The 22,349-nt window shown below is 43.8% G+C and overlaps 1 protein-coding gene across 3 annotated transcripts in view; it reads right to left on the bottom strand.

Moving 5' to 3' along the window:
- Nucleotides 1–8,808: 8,808 nt before the first annotated feature.
- Nucleotides 8,809–22,349, bottom strand: part of LOC137571527 (phospholipid scramblase 2-like) — a 68,265-nt gene continuing 54,724 nt past the window's right edge. For all 3 annotated transcript variants that reach the window (XM_068280756.1, XM_068280757.1, XM_068280758.1), the window contains exons 8-9: nt 21,792–21,950; nt 8,809–9,066 (exon numbers count right to left, since the gene is read on the bottom strand). In XM_068280756.1, the coding sequence (XP_068136857.1) occupies nt 9,031–9,066; nt 21,792–21,950 (195 nt within the window). In that variant the 3' untranslated portion in view covers nt 8,809–9,030. The remainder of the gene's footprint in view (nt 9,067–21,791; nt 21,951–22,349) is intronic.

Below are 22,349 nucleotides of genomic sequence, written 5' to 3'. Positions count from 1 at the left end.
TGTAAACTATCTAAACTTTACGTAACATATATAGGACAAGTTACTTGTTATAGTTAGTTGTTCATCTCGGATCCGCTTTAAAAAGTGATCACCAGTCAAACACTATACACAAGACTGACATTTACTTTTAAAACCCTGGCAAGCATATAACGGCTTGCTCTAAGGAGATATACTATTTTCATATACACTATATACTTTAGTAGAGCGTTAGCAGTTAGAATACTTTATAGAAGAATAGGAAATTTCAATATACATTCTTTAGTAGTTAGAAAAGAGCAGAATGCATTGAGGTAAGCGGTTAGTTTGCATGCACAATTTAGTAATATAAGAGACTCCGATAATGCCGGCCATACAGTACAAGACAACTCAATATACATTACAGCCACCAATAACAGATTTATAACACACACAAGTAGTGAATTCTGTAATTCCCCATATCGCCACCAATCCAGGAGACTGCATAGTGTGATATGGTGGCCGAAGTACAAATCGCTAGAAAGTGAACAGTATAAAGAAGATCCCAGATCAGGTTACAGAAGAAAAAACGTCAATTTTTTTCATCGGAGGGAAAAAGTGAAAGCCCAAGAGGCCGAAAACCAGCTATGAACATTTAGAAAAAGTGACAGCTTTATATGGAAAAAAAAAATCAAATACAATTTATAAATGCACAACACTAAAAAGTCCCCGACAAGCAGCATGGCTGGCTTTGCGCAATATGATGAAGTTTCAACCAGTAAAGTTGGATACATAACCAGTGAATGGCCACACTGGGGAATCTCTAAAATCTTGCAGAGATGTGGTTTCCCAAACCAACCGGTTTGATAAGGTGACAGTTGGATGCCCGTATAGATGTTCCCAGTTCCCCATGGCTGCATTGCCAATGGCACTGATGACGGTTGGCCAAGGAGCTTTTGTAGCCCGCTGTAGAATGTCATCCTGCTCCTCTCCCACCATAGCACGTTATATGCAGTTTGGCTGAGCATGCACTTATGTACTATGCAAGGCCCTACGGTCATCTCCAGTTTGCCCATGAAAGTGGTACTATCAGTCTTGAATGTTAATATATATGTACCTGGCAGAGTGATCCAGAGAAACCTCTTCTGTTCTGCATTGAATGCTGAGCACCATTCTTTTTTTTTTTTTTTTAAAGTCAAATTTTTTATTGATTTTTAGTACAAAATACATAGCATACAATAATCCCAAACCCCCCCCCCCTCCCCCCACCCCTAGGTGCATCGTGTCATCAAAAAGGGGTTAAAACAGGACATTATAAGGAGCCACCCCACCACTTCTGGAGATAAGGGTAGTTTAAGCGGCCATTCTAGGCATATAAAAGGGCACAACAATAAGTCTCATCAGAGTGCAGAAGGCATAGGTCCGGCAGATCCGCAAGTTCAGGAGAACAGGCAACAAGGAGCTACGGAAGTTATAGGAGGGTGTTCATATTTAGGAGCCAGGGTGTGATGCGATATATTCAGACCACTGCAACCATATTTTTTCAAATTTCTGTGGGCATTTCCTATTTAGGTATGTTAGCTTGTACCATGTCATGACCTTGTTTGTTCTCGTAACCCAGGAGCTTTTCAAGGGAGGTTGATCCGACATCCATTTGGAGAATAGTTCCCTGCGGGCATACAGGCATAGGATTTTAAGCAGAGTGGTCTGGTGGCTGGAAAGAGTAACATCATCGTATAGACCTAGCAGAAGAACTTTAGGATCCAATACAATTCTCTCCCCCATGACCTTGGTAAGTGTTTTAGCTATCATATTCCAGAAGGTTTGAAGGATATCACAAGACCAGATCATATGGAAGAAGGTCCCCACCTCCCTCTGACATTTAGGGCATATGTCTGACCTGTCTGGAAAAAGGGTCCTCAGCTGTGTCGGTGTGCGGTACGTCCTATATATTAATTTAAGGTGCATGAACTTGTCGGTAGCTGAAATTGTGACCCCCTCCATGTTGGACAGGGCATCTCCCCATTCAATGTCTGTTAAAGGGCCTACGTCTACCTCCCATTTCAACCTGGCCCTGTCTAGTCTAGGAGTAGTTGGAGGGATCAGTCTGGAATAGATCTCAGAGAGAGGTCTCTCCAGCTGTTGCCTGATAAGCGGTGCTTCCAAACAGTCTGATTTCCAGGTCCAGTGGCCAGGGAACTGGCACTGCCAGGCATGCCGAATTTGGAAATAGCGAAACAGCATACTATTTGGTAACCCAAAGCTATCTTTAAGTTGGGAGAATGAGAGCAGCATGCCAGAGGGAGCCAATTGGGCTACTTGTTTAATTCCCCTGGATGCCCACACCTGGGGGTCCGGTATGGATATGAAGTGCGGAAGTCTGGGATTCCCCCAAAGTGGAGTGTAGGGGGAGAGAGTATTGGGTTTTCTCATGCCAGCTCTGCTAGTCTCCCACGCTTTAATGGTGGTCCTCATGGGAGTCGTAATAAAGGAGTATCTGTTGATCCCCCTAAAAGGGAGGTTCAACAGTGACTCGAATGAGCCTGCAATAGCGGCCTCCAGTACAACTGCTGTGTTCCGCGCATCCTGGGAGAACCACCAACGTATGGAGACAAGCATTGAGGCTAAAAAGTATTTACGTAGGTCTGGAAGCGCCAGACCTCCCCCATCAATAGGAAGCTGCAAAGTGGCAAGTGAGAGGCGTGGAGCAGCCTCACCCCAAATAAAACTGGACGTAATAGAGTCAACTTTTTTAAATACCGATTGTGGTATCCAGACAGGGGACTGTCTGAGTATGTATATGAACCTGGGGAGAAACAGCATCTTGAAAAGATTTACCCGTCCCACAACTGAAAGCGGAAGGGCCCTCCAAATCTGAGCTTTTCGGGAGTAGTGATCGATGACTGGCTGTAGATTCAGGGTAATAAAACTGTCCAAGGAGTCGTCCACCACTATGCCCAGATATTTGAAATTGTGAACCCATTTTAATTGGGAATGGGAGGCCGAAGGGGTAGTATGTTTATCAATTGGATATATCAGGGACTTATTCCAATTTATGCAGATACCTGAGAACGTGCCAAAAGAGCTAAGAATATGCAGTGCTGCATTCAGAGATGGTCCTGGGTCGCCCAAGAAAAGGATCATATCGTCAGCATAGAGTGCCACCTTTTCGACCAATCCCCCTACCCGAAGTCCTGCAACCTCGTCAGAGGACCTGATTTGTATGGCTGCTGGCTCAATCGCCAAAGCAAACAGGAGGGGGGAGAGAGGGCAGCCCTGACGGGTGCCTCTGCGAAGGGGAAAGGGGTCTGAAACCTCATCATTAGTTTTAATTCTGGCCACTGGGGAGTGATACATCAGTTTAACCCATGCGATAAATTTGTCCCCAATCCCATACAGCTGGAGGAGTTCCCAGAGGTACGGCCATTCAACTGAGTCGAACGCTTTTTCAGCGTCAAGGGTAACTAAGACTCTGGAACCCGGGTTATCATGGGTAGTAGCAAGATTAGTAAAGAGTCTCCTCAAGTTGATGTCCGTACCTCTGCCAGGCATAAAGCCAGTCTGGTCTGGGTGAATCAGGGTTTCAATGACTTGGGACAGTCCTCTAGCCAGAATTTTGGCCAATATTTTGATATCGACATTCAGGAGGGAGATCGGTCGATAGGAGGCACAGTATCTTGGGTCCTTGTCCTTCTTCGGGATTACCACTATAAGGGCAGTTCTCATAGAATCTGGGAGACTCCTTTCCAGTTGCATAGAGTTATATAAATCAGCCAAGGTGGAGGCAAGATCCTCTTTATACAGTTTATAATATTCGGTGGGAATACCATCTAGACCGGGTGTTTTACCTGATTGCATACTGGTAATGGCCATGGCTACCTCCTCTTCTGAGATTTCAGCGTCTAAAAGCTCTCTTTGTTCCGCTTCCAACTGTGGGAGGGGGATCCCACCAAGGTATTCTAACAGCTCAGGCAGGGTGTAGTGGGCTCTGGAGGTGTAGAGATTGAGATAGTAGTTACGGAAGACCGTGTTGATCTCCGGGGGCAGACTATGGGTTACACCTGTATCATCAGTGATAAGGGGGATATTGACTTTGGACGTCTCCTCTCTAGCCAACCAAGCCAGCAGGCTACCACACTTATTACCCTGCTCGAAAATGCAGTGGGTTTGTCTAAGGAGGAATTTTTTAGTGAGGTCCACCTCCAGCAGATTCACTTTCACCTGAGCAGATCTCCATCGCTTAAATGAAGCCGATGAGGGGCTGCGGGCAAAGGTCATCTCCTCGGATTTTGCGGATTCCTCAGCCTGGGTGAGTAAGAGTTTCCTCCCCTCCCTGGTTTTTTTAATTGTCGACTTGTAAATCCCTCTAATGTAAGCTTTCGAAGCGTCCCAGACCATATTTTTAGAAGAGGTATCCTTGTTGATACTCCAGTAGTTAAGCAGTTCAGCGTGTATCTCCCCCCCCCCCCCTACCTCCTCGTCCTGTATCCAATACGCAGACACCCTCCAGGCGGCCAGAGACCGCGCACTCCCCGTGGTAAGAGATAGCATAACAGGTGCGTGGTCAGAGATGGCCCAAGGGAGGCGATCAATGTCCCCAACCACCCGGAGGACGTCCTGGGAGACAAAGAAATGGTCTAACCTGGACATAGTATTGTGCGAGGAAGAATGACATGTGAATCCTTGCGCCGATGGGTGCTTCCACCTCCACACATCTGTGAGGGCAAAGGCATCTGCCCAGTTACACAATTCTGGTGAGTATCTACCCGTCGCTGGTATTCTGTCAGTTGCTGACATGGTTAAGTTAAAATCCCCGGCTATGATTACTCTAGCGGACGGATATTGGGCTATTTGTGACATGAGATCGTGTAGGATAGTGGAGTCGGCAGGAGGAGGAAGATACACGGACACAATCACATATTCCATCCTCTGTAAGTTTGCATGAAGGAGCACAAATCTGCCATGGGGGTCAATTTTGAGTGAGAGGGTCTCAAATACCAGGCTTTTGTTAATTAGTATGCAAACCCCTCTGGAATATGTGGAGTAGGTTGCATGGTAATGCGCTGCAACCCAAGGCTTCTTAGCCGTGAGGACTCGACTGCCCTGAAAATGCGTCTCCTGAAGCAGGCACACGTGGGGTTTATGCTGCTTCAGATAGTTAAAGATAAGAGAACGCTTAATCTTATTGTTAAGGCCTCGAACATTCCACGTGAGGATAGAAAGCCGCTGGGTGTCAGCCATTAGTATATGTTTGGAGAGATATATTCATAAAGGGGGTGGACCCCCGTGGCAGACTAAGATTGAATGACACGATGCACCGAAGTAACCCCTTAAGCACCCACCCTGTATTCCCCCCCAACAATGAGAATACTTTGTACCCGTAACCCCATACAACCAGTTGCATGACAAAAATCTTGATCTTCTGTCTCAACACCGTAGACATTAACCTATATGTTAGCAAGAACCGATAGCTCAAAGCAAATAACCAATGCTTAATAAGAAAAAATTGTGGGACACCAGTCCAATACAGGGGGGACAGAGTGCATCCACCGGGTCATGCAGGAGACCTGGGTACCCCTCCTACCTAAGCTTACGCAGTATGGGATCCAAGCGCCGGCCAGTCCAGGGCGCCATATAGGTATGTCCGCCATTTTAGAGAGACGGGGCCTAGTAAAAATAGAAGCGGGTGTCTGGTACGACACCTCAGGGTGATTCTAGGCAGAGTCCGCCAGCAGTTAATATTTTATGAAAAAGAAAAAAGGAGAGGAGCCAGGAAAAGTAAAAAATGGAGAAATAAAAAATAAGGAGTTCCAGAGTCTCGTAAGAGAATATTCCAGCAGGTTATTGTAAATACTTTCTTAGTCACCTCTCAGAGCGGCAGCTCCAGCCAAAACAAGGAATACAGGCCCGTCTATCTATAGTCTATCCGACCAGGCGGATTAACGTATAACAGGTAGGTAAACAAAAACAGTACTTATCCTGGTAAGGTTTCCACCCAGTCAGCGACCTCCTTTGGGGTAGAGAAAAGGCGGACGATCCCTTCATGTTCCACCCGCAGCTTCGCCGGGAAGATTGTGGCGTATTTTATTTCCTTATCCCTTAAGGTTTTCCGGACGGCTTCGAAGGACTTTCGGAGACGTTGAGTCTCGGCGGTAAAGTCGGGAAAGATAAGGAGGGTCACATTTTCGTATTCGAGGTCTCCGACCCGGCGAGCCTCTCTTAGAACCAGATCCCGGTCTCGAAAATTGAGGAGGCGAAAGATGAAAGGCCTCGGCCTTGCACCGGGTGGGGGCCGTTTAGCTGGTATGCGGTGGGCACGCTCGACCACAAACTGCCGGGAGAATTCCGCCTCTGGGAGCAGTTTCCTGAGTAGGGCCTCAGTGAAAGTCGTGGTGTCCTCCCCTTCAGCGCCCTCCGGCAGTCCCACGATCCGGAGGTTGTTGCGGCGGCACCTGTTCTCCGAGTCCTCCGCTCTAGACTCCAGTGTACGGACTCTTTTCAGGAGAGATTGAACGTCGGCCGTATTCGAGGCTGTGGCCGTTTCCGTGGCCCCGACCCTCACCTCCACTTCCGTCAGGCGGCCCCGGATCTGGACTAGGTCTTGCCGTATCAGTCCCGTATCCGAATGGACCTGGTCAATTTTGGCAGAGAGCTTCTCATCTAGCTTGGCCAGGACCTCTAGGAGGGAGGGATGACCATCTTCGACCTCCGCCGCCATAGTTTGTATTGCTTTGCTGCGTTTCTTGGCAGCAGGCGCCGGGCGTGGAGTTGCTGTTATAGCCACGGGGTCTCCGGACTCCTTTTTTTTCTTTCCCGGTGACATACAGGGGTGTCCGCTGGGTCTCACTCAAGCAGGGTGACGTGTGGAAAGAGTATTTAGAGCTATCCAGGATGATATAACAGAATTCTACAGCGGAGACTCGGGAGGCACGTCTGTTCACTCCGCCATCTTGGTCACGCCCCAGCACCATTCTAAAGTTAGCCAACACAGTAAGATTTTCTGTGACCAATTTCTTTATAAAAAAAGTCAGAAAGCAACTGAGGCACTGTAAATGGAATTAAACCAATCTAAAAACTATTGCAGGCACCACTTGTACCTAGATAAATAGGTAATGCCTGCAGCTGAAGCACCTGTTGGTTCACCTGATTAATTTTTGCTGCTGTAGAAGTATCCCCATAGAGCAGTGATGGCTAAACTTGGCACTAGAGCTGTGGTGGAACTACAAGTCCCATGAGGCATTGCAATACTATGTCAGCTCCAAGTATAACTCAGGGAGGCAGAGGCATGATTGGATTTGTAGTTTTGTCACAGCTGGAGTGCCAAGGTTAGCCATCACTGCTATAGGGCAGTGGACTTTCTCTGAACCTCTGCAGTTTCTGGTTACCCTGGCTCCCATTCACCATCAGCAGACAGCACAACAGCTGCAGCAGCCATTCCTTTCCATACAGAGCCTCAGCTAAAAGCTGCAGGCAATGCCTGAATCTAGCTGTAAAATGCATTATTTAGATGCCTCTTATTAAAGTGGACCTAAATTCTTGCACAAGACAGAAGGAAAAATGTAGAGAAATGAACCCTGTATGTATTTAGAGAGTGTCTAATCACAAGCTGTAATTTGATCTCTCCCCTATGTCACATTACTGCCTATGGCAGTTAAGCAGAAAAGCCCTTTTGAAAGCATAGGCTGTAAACATGTCTGCTTCCATGAATTGGGAAGTAGAAGCTGTGCAAATGTATTTCAGGATTTGTATCAGCTGTAACAAATACAGTTTTTTTTTCTATAGGTTATTATGCTGGTTGTGTATCTTTTAGAGCAGAGAGGAGTTTGGAGTTCAAATCCGCTTTAATGGTCTGGCTGGTGCACATATGTGGTAGTTAATAAAATTGACTGTACTGTCCAAAATCAGAAACCCTGTGTGGCAAGCTTGGTTGACAGCCATTAGTAATGACTGGTCATTGCTGGTGTATAGGCCAAGCCTTGTGACTACTCTTTAAAAAATTAATATGCCACTATGGGACACATTCATGTCTAGCACAATAGCTTCTGGGAGAGAACAGTGTCAAGTGTTTTAATGTCCTGTATCTGAAACAACCATTACTGCTCTAAACAGAGGTGTATACTACAACACGTTTTATAAATATGTGAACTGCAATGAAGACCGACATGGGCTTTAATTCAACGCCTGCATGCAGCGAGTTAGAATAACGCAAACTGTTACAGCACAGAAGTGCGAACAGGCCCATGGAACTGTATGGGTGGCGAGCTGTCATGCAGAACTATTCTGTAATGTAACGGAAATAGTGTGCAAGGGCCCAAAAATAAATTCTCCATTACAGCCACAGCACCCATCAAGCCCCACAATGAATGACACAGAGCCAAGTATTGATACCAATGCCTCCCCCACAGTCACAGCCAGCAGTGCCAGTAACCATAGAGACCGATGCTTTCACTGTGAAACAAGCAGAGCTTCAGAGCAGAGACTATGGAAACAATCACAGGTCATGTAATGAAGCGTGTTAAAAATTACTCAAGATTTGATTTTTTTTTTTCCTCGGTGAGAGCGAAGACAGCTGGATTATCGAGAATATATATGTTTAGGGTCCCTTTGGACTTCTAGCATTTCACATATGCTTGTATCTAAAGTGCATAAACCATTGCTTTCAATGTAAAATGCACATGAAACAGTTTATATGGAGAAGATGGATCACAAAGCACAGATGTGAATGTGTCAGTCCTATCTTTTGAAAGTCCTCCTTCACTTTTATGGACGAATAAAAGATGAAAATCCCAGATACTCTCAGTGGCATTTTGGTACATTACATTGTGTATGACAGACCAGACACTGCAGCAATGGCAACGGCAAGTGTGATTTTATATAAAAACCTCAGAACAAAGGGGGGAGGGGGGGGGGAACTTTATAAAATCTATTATATCTATATTGTGATGTTAAATCATAAATTGTGAACATTTAACACGTTTAAAAATTGATATAAAAAAGGGAGAAAGTGAGCAAAAGATTACAAAACAAGGCCAAATCTGCAAAGGTTGATGATTTTCTCGTTCCATTGCGGACATCCTATTTTTTGTCAGTATGTTCGAAAAACATGAAATCCTGTAAGGAAAAAAGAAAAAAAAAAAAGTTACACCAGAATCTGCTACTTTTTACCACTAAAAGTAAAATAAGCTGGGCTCCTCCGCACAAGATTGATTTAACAAAATCCAATCTACCACATCATTCAGCTTTCATTATATAGAAGGCAATATGACACATCATATATGAATATGAACATCAACGCTCCTATTTTATCAGCATACTGCAGCCCAGAGCCAGAACAAGGTCCTCCAGCACCCAAGGCTGAGACACCAATGTGCGCCCCTCCATCCCTCCCACCTCAGCCGTCACACACTGATTGCAATTAGACTAAGTGGCCCCCCCAGTGCCCCTAACACCTTAATCTCTAGTTGTCTGGCTTGCTTTCACTACCATGCATCCCCTTTTCTTATTTCTCTCGGCTTCTAACACAATAGGGGAATAATAGCTGAGTGAGTTGTCCGCACCATTCTACAGTGCGCCCTGAGGCTGGAGCCTCTCTCGCGTTGTCCCGGCCCTGCTGCAGCCAGAACATTGAAGGTCAGCTGCTGCAGTGGTTGGCAATAAGTTATTGTATTTGTTACATTGTTTTTTGCCAAATAGACAAGTGGTGTGAAGACGGCATGCAGCCAGCAGAGGGCAACATTGCAGCATAAATCTACTTACTACACTGGTTTTGGTTCCATCTGCTTTACAAAAGCTGTGGACTCCTCTCTGCCAGCAAATCACAGAGACTTCCTAATTAATGGCACTTTTGTACTACAGAACTGTATTTGTATTGTTATTTTTGTTACTGGTCATACTGAATGGTGATCATTAACAGAATGTGTGCAGACTATACAGTACATGTACAATAAGCATCCTTGCTTCTAAAAAATATTGGTGAAAAAACTATTCTGGGTCATTCCTTAATAAAATAAGTAATCTGGACATTTGTATAGCGCTTTTCTCCTGTCGAACGCAAATCGCTGAAGAGCTGCAGCCACTGGGATGCGCTCAAGAGGCCACCCTGCAGTGTTAGGGAGTCTTCCCTTGGACTCCTTACTGATACTAGCCAGTATTCGGACTCTGGTCCCTCTTCTTGAGGGCTCTTTCACATCACAGAACATGTGCATGAACTGATTCCGAGGTGCAACGCTAATTAGCCGCGGTAGTTCTAATTCACCCGATGGGAAAACGCAGCGGCTGGACATTCCAAAGCTCCCAGATGCATTACAACGTGCACGGATCAGCTCCTAGTGTGAAAGAGACCTTACTTTATTTTGAAATCCAGGTTATGGAGTCCCTGACAATAGTAAAAAGGGAAAAATTCTATTCTTGCAAAATATTTCCTATGAACCTAGTACACAAGTGTTTTAGCAAGTCAAGGTATTAAATACCTTCCCACTTCAGCGTGTGGCCAGGTATGAGTCTGTCCATCCCCCAAAAACAACAACCACCACCTTGTAACCATAGACCTATTGTCCTGTTAAAATCACGGCAGATTCAACTGACTGCATTGAAATTCAATACACAGTCGAGAGAAGATGCAACCTTCAACTTGCATACCAACTTCATGCAGCTTGAAACTGGACTAGATTTATGTCTGGTTGAAAAGGATTGCTCCAATTTCAAAAAGTGCATACAATTAATATGAAATCTGCATGCAGGTCAGTTATTTGCTGCTCATTGACCATCGCTGGAGGAAAGCCCCCAAACTTCTTATAACTGCAGTGTTGTGCATTAGGCTGCAAAGACAGCTGTACAATGATGAACTTCCAATCAGATTGCTTGCTGCAGTGTGGAGCTATGCAGCATCCTGGTATAAAGGTTTCCATGTGTGTTATGCCTGTACACACCATGCAATTTCCTGCAGACAAGTCGAATAGATAATGTCCGTCAGGACCAATCAAATTACGATCGTTTTTCTGATCTGTTTTCAAATCACTTCTATACAAAATCAATCAGAAAAACAATTGAAAATCAGATCTGACCTGTCGGAAATTATCTATTCAACCCATGAGGGGAAATTGCATGGTGTGTATCCAGCAAAATGTTAGGTACACAATGAGATTTTTTTGGCAAATTTCCTGTCAGATCGATTATTTCCAATATGTCCGATCTGATTTCCAATTGATCTTCCCTTCACTTATATGGAAAATCTATTAGAAAAATCGATCAGACAGTAAATCAGCCAGAAAATCTCATCATGCATTAGAAATACCATTTGCCAGATACCTTACATGTCTGTTAGCGGCTGTCAACAGGCACTAGTTCTTTGACCCAATGTTCCTGTGCTGATCAGTTCACATTGTGACAATAGTCTTATCTGAAGGCAGAAGTGATCATTTACTTGCCAGCAGTTCCCCTTATCTCAGTCTGCATAGTCTCCTCCTTTCCCCCTGCTTGGATGAGGTAGCAGAGTATAATCATGCCAAGGAGCTGAAGGAATAGTGGCTGTATCACGCATAACTAACATTGCCCCTATATGGTGCACACACACCAGTAAAGAGCCTATACACCTAACTATTTTCTCGTCGAAATATGGCCGATTCGATCAGCCGAATCGTCTGTGAAATCGCCGCGCACACCGCTGACAGATAGATTTCCGTCCGAAATCGATCGTTCCCGTCGATTCCCGACAATCCGTCCGTGCAGAAGATTTTTCTTGATCGCCGGCGGGTCGGGAGTGCGTCTATAGCGGCGTTCGAATGCCCGACAACCGACGCAATACAGCGGGTATACATTACCTGCTCCGGCCGGCACGAGTCCCCGCTGTCTTCTCCACTCTGGTCTGGTCTCCGGCATGCTTCACTTCTTCCTGCCCGGCAGGAAGTTTAAACAGGAGAGGGCACTCTACTGTTTGAACTTCCTGCTGGGCAGGAAGAAGTGAAGCATGCCAGAGACCAGACCAGAGCAGAGAAGAAGACAGCAGAGACCTGGGGAGTCGCGCCGGCAAAGCAATGTATGTAAAATGTAAAAAAAAAAAAAAAAAAATTTGAAAGTGGATGTGAAGCAGTGCATTCACTGCTTCACATCCACTTTAAAAAAAAAAAAATTAGAATTAGCACATAATTTGCATCTGTTTTGTATTCAAGGCATGTATTTAGTTTCAGAGGGGCTCTGCATTGCCTCTGTAGGCTTGCTTCAGGTGCATCCTTGAGCGCTGTCACTTTTTTGTCGTTGTGTACCTAGCTGTAAGGTGTGTACACATCTTTTTGTCAGGTATTGGGGCCCAATCACCTAGGGTGACTTTGCTGGGCTTACCAGCTAGTACAGACGTGTGTCAGCAGTGTAGCCAATGACAGCTACTGTTGCTATGTGGGGCAGAGGGATGACAGAGTGGTGCGTGCAGTCACGCAGGGTAGCAGCATCTTTAAAGGAGTTGTCCGTCCATCGAGTTGCTTCGCCAGGCAGATCGCTCCCAGGTTGGGTTTTGCCGTACATGATTATCAACTGAGGTGGTAGTAACCAGCCACCTCAGTGGACTTTAGTTAAGCGTGTTTACAAGCCTTCATGCTTGATACACAGTGCAACTTCCTATCAGATTGACGGGTCGCACAGATCATTTCCAACTTGTCCGATTGGCTCCTGATTGATAACTGGATTGATTTTGTGAATTAATCAGCTGAAAATCAATCTCGTTATCGATTGGGAGCAGTTTGGACTTGTACACAAGTTGCAACTCCCCATCAGATTACCCTGTCAATCTTGACAGGAAATTGCATAGTGTGTACCTAGAATGAAAGGCCTTTTCAACATAGGCTATGTTTTGACAACTAATCACCACATATATAATTAACTAGCTGGAGACCTGGCATTGCCTGGGTATGTATTTGGTTGTTGCTGGGTCTGACCAGTTTTTCTAACCTTGTCACAGTCACTCAAATGACCAACTATGTGAGTTTTGGGGTCCTTGGTATCAATATGAGAACGGAAGCAGTTTACATTTTCCCACTGACATCAAGCAAACAAATCTGATTGGCCCTTTGAAAGTTTACAGCACACTGGCTGTAAAAACTGACAGTGTTCTATTTGTTCCTATGTAGCTGCAAAACCTTCCGTTTGTTCCGCTGAGCGAAACGGTCCGGAAAATTGGGTCCTGCTGCATTTTTTTGTCCGTTCAGCGGAATTGATCGAGGAACCGTACGGCCGGTTCCATTGGCAAACGCAGATGTAAACCAGGACTAACCGTGTAAGAATAGCAGCAATTTAAATATTCCCCTAAAAAAATTAAATCGGTCAAATTTGATCAGCTGCTGCCCACTTTCCCTGAATTTTTCACCCCGGTCACCAAAGGACCAACTGTACCAAGTTTGTAGACTTCCCTTTATTAGTATGAGAGTGGCAGACTTTTAAAAATGTTTTACAAACACCACAGTGCAAACGTTTTAGGCAGGTGTGAAAAAATGCCATAAACTCTTCCAAAAAAAAAAAAAAGTGTTCATTTATTGTCTGCAACAAAATGCAGTGAATAAACAAAACAGACATTAACCCTTTCCCTTTAAAAAAAAAACACCCATTCTTCTAGGTACACAAGCACACAATATTTGAAGGAACTCCTAGTAGGTGGTTTCAAACCTCTTGGAAGAAAACCACAGATCTTCTGTGGATGTAGGCTTCCTCACATCCTTCTGTCCCTTCATGTAATCCCAGACACACTGACGTTGAAATCAGGAGCCATACCATGACTTCCAGGATGACGACTTTACGCTGAAGATAGTTCTATGGCTGTATGTTTGGAGTCGACATCCTACTGCAGAATAAATTTGGGGCCAATCATACACCTCCCTGATGGAGAAGTACTTCTGCTAGTACTTCTCATTGAGAACACCATTAATCCTGACCAAATCTCCAACTCCATTTGCAGAAATGCAGACCTAAACATTCAAGGAACCTCCATTATGCTTCACTGCTGCCAGCGGACACTCTTCAGCCCTTCGACGCACAAACTTTCCTCTGCTACAGCCAAATATATCTCATTTTGACTCAGTCCAGGAGCACCTGCTGCCATTTTTCAGCACCCCCGTTCCTAGGTTTTCATGCATACTTGAGTTGCTTGGCCTTGTTTCCATGTCAGAAGTATGGATTTTTGGCTGCAACTCTTCCATGAGGGCCACTTCTGGCCAGACTTCTCCGGACAGTAGACTGGTTCACCTGGCTCCCATTGGTTTCTGACATTTCAGAGCTGATGGCACGGCTGGACACCTTCAGATTATTTTTTTTGAGAATAAGCTGGGTGTCCTTCATCTGCAGCACTAAGTTTCCTTGGCCGACCACTGCATCAACAATCCTCAGCGTTGCCTGATTCTTTGAGCTTCAAAAAAAGAGTTTGACCAGCACATCTTGAAACCCCAGTCTACTTTGAAATGTTTATCTGGGAGAGACCTGGGAGAGACCTTCCTGATGCAGTATAGCTTCCTTGTGTCTTGTTGCAGCGCTAAATCTTGCCATGAAATGTAACGGTCTTCCACAACCTCAGTTTGGTAGCAGAGATTGGCTATTGTTTACCCAGTTTTAAAGGGCCACTGTAGGGGGGGGGGCAGAGGAAAATGAGTTGAAGTTACCCTGGGCTACTAATGGTCCCCCACAGACATCCTGTGCCCACGCAGCCACTCACCAATGCTTCGGCCCCGCCTCCGGTTCACTTCTGGAATTTCAGACTTTGAAGTCTGAAAAACACTGTGCCTGCGTTGCAGTGTCCTCACTCCCGCTGATGGCACCAGGAGCGTACTGTGCAGGCCCAGTATGGTCTGTGCCTGTGCCATGCCCTCCTGGTGACATCAGGTGAAGCGAGGACACGGCAACGCAGGCGCAGTGGTTTTCAGACTTCAAAGTCTGAAATTCCAGAAGTGAACCGGAGGCGGGGCCGAAGCATTGGTGAGTGGCTGCGTGGGCACAGGATGTCTGTGGGGGACCATTAGAAGCCCGGGGTAACTTCAACTCATTTTCCTCTGACCCCCCTACAGTGGCCCTTTAAGCAGTTTCTGTTTCAGTTAATGACCGTTTCAACCCATGCGTGACATGATCATTAGCACTCATTTGGTGTAATTGGTTTGTCATACACCTGACTATAGTCCTAGAAAACCTCTGAAGAGTTGATGCTGGTTTGAAGGCAAAAAAAAAAAAAAAAAAAAAAAAAGGTAGTAACACCAAACAGATAAGATTTAACTTTTGCTTGGTCACTTTGCAAATTGATAACAATCTATATTTCTGAAAGCAATACAAAAAAAATAAAAAAAAATATTGCAGCACATTCCCAATTAATGGAACTTGCACAGCATTGGGATCAATTAGAGATTAGAGATTAGAGATAAGAGATTGAGGATAGAGATAGAGATTGAGGATAGAGATAGAGATTGAGGATAGAGATAGAGATTGAGGATAGAGATAGAGATTGAGGATAGAGATAGAGATAGAGATTGAGGATAGAGATAGAGATAGAGATTGAGGATAGAGATAGAGATAGAGATTGAGGATAGAGATAGAGATAGAGATTGAGGATAGAGATAGAGATAGAGATTGAGGATAGAGATAGAGATAGAGATTGAGGATAGAGATAGAGATAGAGATAGAGATTGAGGATAGAGATAGAGATAGAGATTGAGGATAGAGATAGAGATAGAGATTGAGGATAGAGATAGAGATAGAGATTGAGGATAGAGATAGAGATAGAGATTGAGGATAGAGATAGAGATAGAGATTGAGGATAGAGATAGAGATAGAGATTGAGGATAGAGATAGAGATAGAGATTGAGGATAGAGATAGAGATAGAGATTGAGGATAGAGATAGAGATAGAGATTGAGGATAGAGATAGAGATTGAGGATAGAGATAGAGATTGAGGATAGAGATAGAGATAGAGATAGAGATAGAGATAGAGATAGAGATAGAGATAGAGATAGAGATAGAGATAGAGATAGAGATAGAGATAGAGATAGAGATAGAGATAGAGATAGAGATAGAGATAGAGATAGAGATAGAGATAGAGATAGAGATAGAGATAGAGATAGAGATAGAGATAGAGATAGAGATAGAGATAGAGATAGAGATAGAGATAGAGATAGAGATAGAGATAGAGATAGAGATAGAGATAGAGATAGAGATAGAGATAGAGATAGAGATAGAGATAGAGATAGAGATAGAGATAGAGATAGAGATAGAGATAGAGATAGAGATAGAGATAGAGATAGAGATAGAGATAGAGATAGAGATAGAGATAGAGATAGAGATAGAGATAGAGATAGAGATAGAGATAGAGATAGAGATAGAGATAGAGATAGAGATAGAGATAGAGATAGAGATAGAGATAGAGATAGAGATAGAGATAGAGATAGAGATAGAGATAGAGATAGAGATAGAGATAGAGATAGAGATAGAGATAGAGATAGAGATAGAGATAGAGATAGAGATAGAGATAGAGATAGAGATAGAGATAGAGATAGAGATAGAGATAGAGATAGAGATAGAGATAGAGATAGAGATAGAGATAGAGATAGAGATAGAGATAGAGATAGAGATAGAGATAGAGATAGAGATAGAGATAGAGATAGAGATAGAGATAGAGATAGAGATAGAGATAGAGATAGAGATAGAGATAGAGATAGAGATAGAGATAGAGATAGAGATAGAGATAGAGATAGAGATAGAGATAGAGATAGAGATAGAGATAGAGATAGAGATAGAGATAGAGATAGAGATAGAGATAGAGATAGAGATAGAGATAGAGATAGAGATAGAGATAGAGATAGAGATAGAGATAGAGATAGAGATAGAGATAGAGATAGAGATAGAGATAGAGATAGAGATAGAGATAGAGATAGAGATAGAGATAGAGATAGAGATAGAGATAGAGATAGAGATAGAGATATATATATATATATATATATATATATATATATATATATATATATATATATATATATATACACACACATATATATATACCCTTGTGTTGCAAGCTGCACACAACTTGGAACAAGGCTTTAGTAAGGGTTTGCCCATTTTACACTGTGCGTCCTTTTTTCAGCTCTCATATGTCCCAGTTGCCTGGCAGCCCTGCTGCTCTATTTGGCTGCAGTGGTGTCTGACACCAGAAATAAGCATGTGACCAATGTCAGATACACCTGATCTGTTACATGCTTTTTCAGGGTCTATGGCTAAAAGTATTAGAGGCACAGAATCAGCAGGGCTAAAGGAAAATAAAAAGTATTACTCTGCACTGGTATTGGGCACAAATTGACAGAGCCCAGAATAAAAGCAAAAATAAAAGCAATAGCCTGCCTGTACTGACTGAATAATTTTGTTGGAAGCGGTTGAGAAGAGACTCCTCCGTTCTTCAGTCATAATGCATGGCCGAGTGAGTGCTCTCAAAAGCTTGTAACCTGACATTTGGTTAGCTAACGAACTGTATCACCTCCATGCCAACACTTTGTTGTGTGATAGCGGTGTGTCCACAACGGCAGACGTAAAAATCCCAGATGTAATCATTAGATCACAACACACGTATAGAAGCATTTGTTGTCACCACTTGGGAAACCTCTACAGGGACAGGACTGTGCTTGCTACACTGTGGATCCATGATGTTGTGCATAGAAATAAAAAGGCATAGAAAACAAAAACACACTTTTTTGTAAACAAATTTTTTATGCAATTTATGAGGAAAGTTAATTATCACTTTTATTCCACTGAAGCAGTATCCAGCAAACTGTACATAATACTGTACACAGTCCCGGTATACCCACTACAACATATGCCTTACCAGCTGATAAATACTCCCTAGCTCAACAATCTGCAAACCCACAAAAGAAACAGATTTCCTTACAGTATGGCTGTATGTTGCCTATGCCACAGTACACACTTTGAACAATTTAAAAAAAAACATTTTAAATGATTTGAAGAGGCATAGGATAGGAGCTACTAATTAAAAGCCTGAGCTCATGCTCAAAATTACTCATAATATATTTGTTCAAAGATGGCGATTTTTAGTCCTACACCATGCATAAAACCAGAAGCAAACCCGTCTAAGTCTAACATTATTTGCCAGCAACACAAATAATTTTTTTTTTTTTTTAAAGTGTACATTTTTTTTTTAACAGCAACATAAAAATTATACAACATTCCTCCTTTCCTCACGTGGCAACGGGACATACTAACACGCTAAAGGGGAGCATCAGTATCTTGCCACACAGCTGTTTGATACACAACTTTGTGGTTAGTCTCTAACTGGTTGCTAAACAGTAACAGACATTTACAATGGATACAAAATTCTGTGCATTGAGAAACGGGTAACTGTAGTTCTAAGTAACAGGTTTCACATTGTGAACACACCTCATTACTTTCCATGTCTATCATTCACATACAAGCAATATGCCTCCAATCCAAGTAGGCCATTTTACTACACTGTAATGAGCAAACTTTGATGCTACAACTGAGGACTAGAAGCTAAAATGTGATTGGCAAAAAAAAAAAAAAATATATAGGAAGACTGCAGTTACTGTCTCATATTGCCTTACCAATTACCTTGTAGACCGCCCTACTTGTACCTCTGCATGCATAAGGTTGTCATGTGCATACTTATTACACCTCTGGGGCTTCCTGCCTTCTTAGAAGCTTTTTTGACCACACTCTCCTCCAAGAAGGTCGGTAGGGACCAATGACATAAGGGAAAGAGAAAATGGCAAGGTAGGTGCAGAGCCGGGACAAGGTCCTCCAGCACCCAAGGCTGAGACATCAAAGTGCTCCCCCCTCCATCCCAGCATTCACACACTGATTGTTATTAGACTAAGAGGCGCCCCAAGGCCCCCACCTTAATCTCTAGTTATCTGGCTTGCAGTCACTGCCATGTACAGTGGAGGAAATAATTATTTGACCCCTCACTGATTTTGTAAGTTTGTCCAATGACAAAGAAATGAAAAGTCTCAGAACAGTATCATTTCAATGGTAGGTTTATTTTAACAGTGGCAGATAGCACATCAAAAGGAAAATCGAAAAAAATAACCTTAAATAAAAGATAGCAACTGATTTGCATTTCATTGAGTGAAATAAGTTTTTGAACCCCTACCAACCATTAAGAGTTCTGGCTCCCACAGAGTGGTTAGACACTTCTACTCAATTAGTCACCCTCATTAAGGACACCTGTCTTAACTAGTCACCTGTATAAAAGACACCTGTCCACAGAATCAATCAATCAAGCAGACTCCAAACTCTCCAACATGGGAAAGACCAAAGAGCTGTCCAAGGATGTCAGAGACAAAATTGTAGACCTGCACAAGGCTGGAATGGGCTACAAAACCATTAGCAAGAAGCTGGGAGAAAAGGTGACAACTGTTGGTGCGATTGTTCGAAAATGGAAGGAGCACAAAATGACCATCAATCAACCTCGCTCTGGGGCTCCACGCAAGATCTCACCTCGTGGGGTGTCAATGGTTCTGAGTAAGGTGAAAAAGCATCCTAGAACTACACGGGAGGAGTTAGTGAATGACCTCAAATTAGCAGGGACCACAGTCACCAAGAAAACCATTGGCAACACATTACACCGCAATGGATTAAAATCCTGCAGGGCTCGCAAGGTACCCCTGCTCAAGAAGGCACATGTGCAGGCCCGTCTGAAGTTTGCCAATGAACACCTGAATGATTCTGTGAGTGACTGGGAGAAGGTGCTGTGGTCTGATGAGACCAAAATAGAGCTCTTTGGCATTAACTCAACTCGCTGTGTTTGGAGGAAGAAAAATGCTGCCTATGACCCCCAAAACACCGTCCCCCACCGTCAAGCATGGGGGTGAAAACATTTTGCTTTGGGGGTGTTTTTCTGCTAAGGGCACAGGACAACTTAATCGCATTAACGGGAAAATGGACGGAGCCATGTATCGTGAAATCCTGAACGACAACCTCCTTCCCTCTGCCAGGAAACTGAAAATGGGTTGTGGATGGGTGTTCCAGCACGACAATGACCCAAAACATACAGCAAAGGCAACAAAGGAGTGGCTCAAGAAGAAGCACATTAAGGTCATGGAGTGGCCTAGTCAGTCTCCAGACCTTAATCTAATAGAAAACCTATGGAGGGAGCTCAAGCTCAGAGTTGCACAGAGACAGCCTCGAAACCTTAGGTATTTAGAGATGATCTGCAAAGAGGAGTGGACCAACATTCCTCCTAAAATGTGTGCAAACTTGGTCATCAATTACAACAAACGTTTGACCTCTGTGGTTGCAAACAAGGGTTTTTCCACTAAGTATTAAGTCTTTTATTGTTAGAGGGTTCAAAAACTTATTTCACTCAATGAAATGCAAATCAGTTGCTATCTTTTATTTAAGGTTATTTTTTCGATTTTCCTTTTGATGTGCTATCTGCCACTGTTAAAATACACCTACCATTGAAATGATACTGTTCTGAGACTTTTCATTTCTTTGTCATTGGACAAACTTACAAAATCAGTGAGGGGTCAAATAATTATTTCCTCCACTGTAGCCCCTTTCCTAATTTCTCTCTGCTTCAAACACAATAGGGGAATGATAGCTGAGTGAGTTGTGCGCCCCCTCCTACACTGCGCCCTGAGGCTGGAGCCTCTCTCGCCTCTGCCCTGGGTAGGTGATCACATGGGTTATGGTGGGCAAAACTGGCCACCTCAGCCACTGAAAAAAAAAAAAAAAAAAAAAAAAAAAAAAAAAGTGGAAAGAGCCTAAAAGAAGTTTACTCATGAAAATGTGCTATTTCATGTAAACATTTACTTGTTCCAGCCCCAGTGCATCAGCGGGGCTCTGAACCAACTCTAAATAATGTAAGTTTAAAACCACTTGAAAACTAATGTGGTCTACATTAATTTGAGATTTACTTTACTACATATAAATCTAAATAAAGTTACAAATATTGTACAGTGCTTAACCATTTCACAACTGAGGGGTTTTACCCCTGAAACACCAGCGCTATTTTTACCTTTCAGCGCTGCCTCCATTGTAGTATTTATGTACTATGATTGGTTATTGGGGACTGGAGAGTCTCCATAACCAATCATTGTACTGCAGAGCCGGGGTGTGTGTGCGCGCGCGGGTCGCGGGGGCGCGCGATCGCGCGCTGCACATTGGTTTACATTACATTGTTTTGAATGAAGACGGCTTTTGTTTAAAGCCGTCTTCATTCTACTCGCAATCGGCGAGGCTAATTGGATTTAGGAACGCTCGTTCCTAACATCCAATTAGTCACCTGCTGTGCGGGCTGGCTGGAGTGCGCGCGAGAGTTCCCCGCCCACTCCCAGCAAGTAAATAAACAAGTGCGCCTTTCTCCGTCCCTGGGGGTGAAGCGGTGCGCAGAGGGACGGAGAAATTTAGCACTGGGGGGGTGAAGTGGTTAAAGGACTTATGAGGCCAACTGTGTAAAAAAAGTTAATTACTTGCCTCTCCGTTTCAGGCACGGAGGACGCCGTCCGCGCCCTCCGTGCCGCTCCGCCGGGTCTCCCCGCTCATTTCCCCCCCGGGCCGGCTCCCGACCCCACGGCCCGGGTCGGGCTCTCCTTTCCCTCCAAAGATGGCCGTTTCCTCTGGCCGCAGCTGCGCAGTCCGCCTGGCCGCAAATGCGGCTGCGCAGCTCTAGGGTCAACCCCTCTGATCCACGCTACGGCACGGAGGGCGCGGACGGCGTCCTCCGTGCCTGAAACGGAGAGGCAAGTAATTAACTTTTTTTACATAGTTGGCCTCGTAAGTCCTTTAAATAGAAGCCAATAAGACCTACCTCTAAGCTTATTTAACGGGTTTAGAAGAAAGAGGATACTTACAATTAGGAAACAGGCACCAAGAACGACAGCTTTCATTTTCACATCTAGATCCATCGGAAACTGAACTCCGAAGTTGTCGGCATCTGTAAAGGTTTCTTTAACAAGACCCGTCCACTGCTTAGAAATTCTGCCAATATCGGATTCATTAAGGGACTTCAACTGAGTAGAAAAGAGAGACAAGGGAATTACAGGAATTACAAGACCTAGAACATTGAGGCATATTATCTCATCATTTGATACATCTGATGCAAACAGTCAGCCTGGACTTTCAGTGCATGAGGGTGCCCAGGCAAAGACCATGTCATTTCCTAAGTTATGTAGTATAGTAACTTTGCAGCAGCCAATGGCAACAAGAGCTGATGTCTAAGAAAATTATGGGAACAGCAAAGAGGAGGTTCCCCCCCCCAAAAAAAAAAAATAGAAAAAAAAGGGTATATTAAAAGGAATACTATCGATACCCAAGTGTTCTAAAATGACAGTGTGCAAATAGCAAATAATGTCCAAGTAGCTGTGTAAACCCTTTCCTACTTTTCATACTTTTCATGTTAAATATCAGAG

The sequence above is a fragment of the Hyperolius riggenbachi genome, chromosome 4, assembly GCF_040937935.1.
Source record: "Hyperolius riggenbachi isolate aHypRig1 chromosome 4, aHypRig1.pri, whole genome shotgun sequence".
Lineage (NCBI taxonomy): Eukaryota > Metazoa > Chordata > Amphibia > Anura > Hyperoliidae > Hyperolius > Hyperolius riggenbachi.
This window is presented reverse-complemented; position numbering and strand designations above follow the sequence as displayed.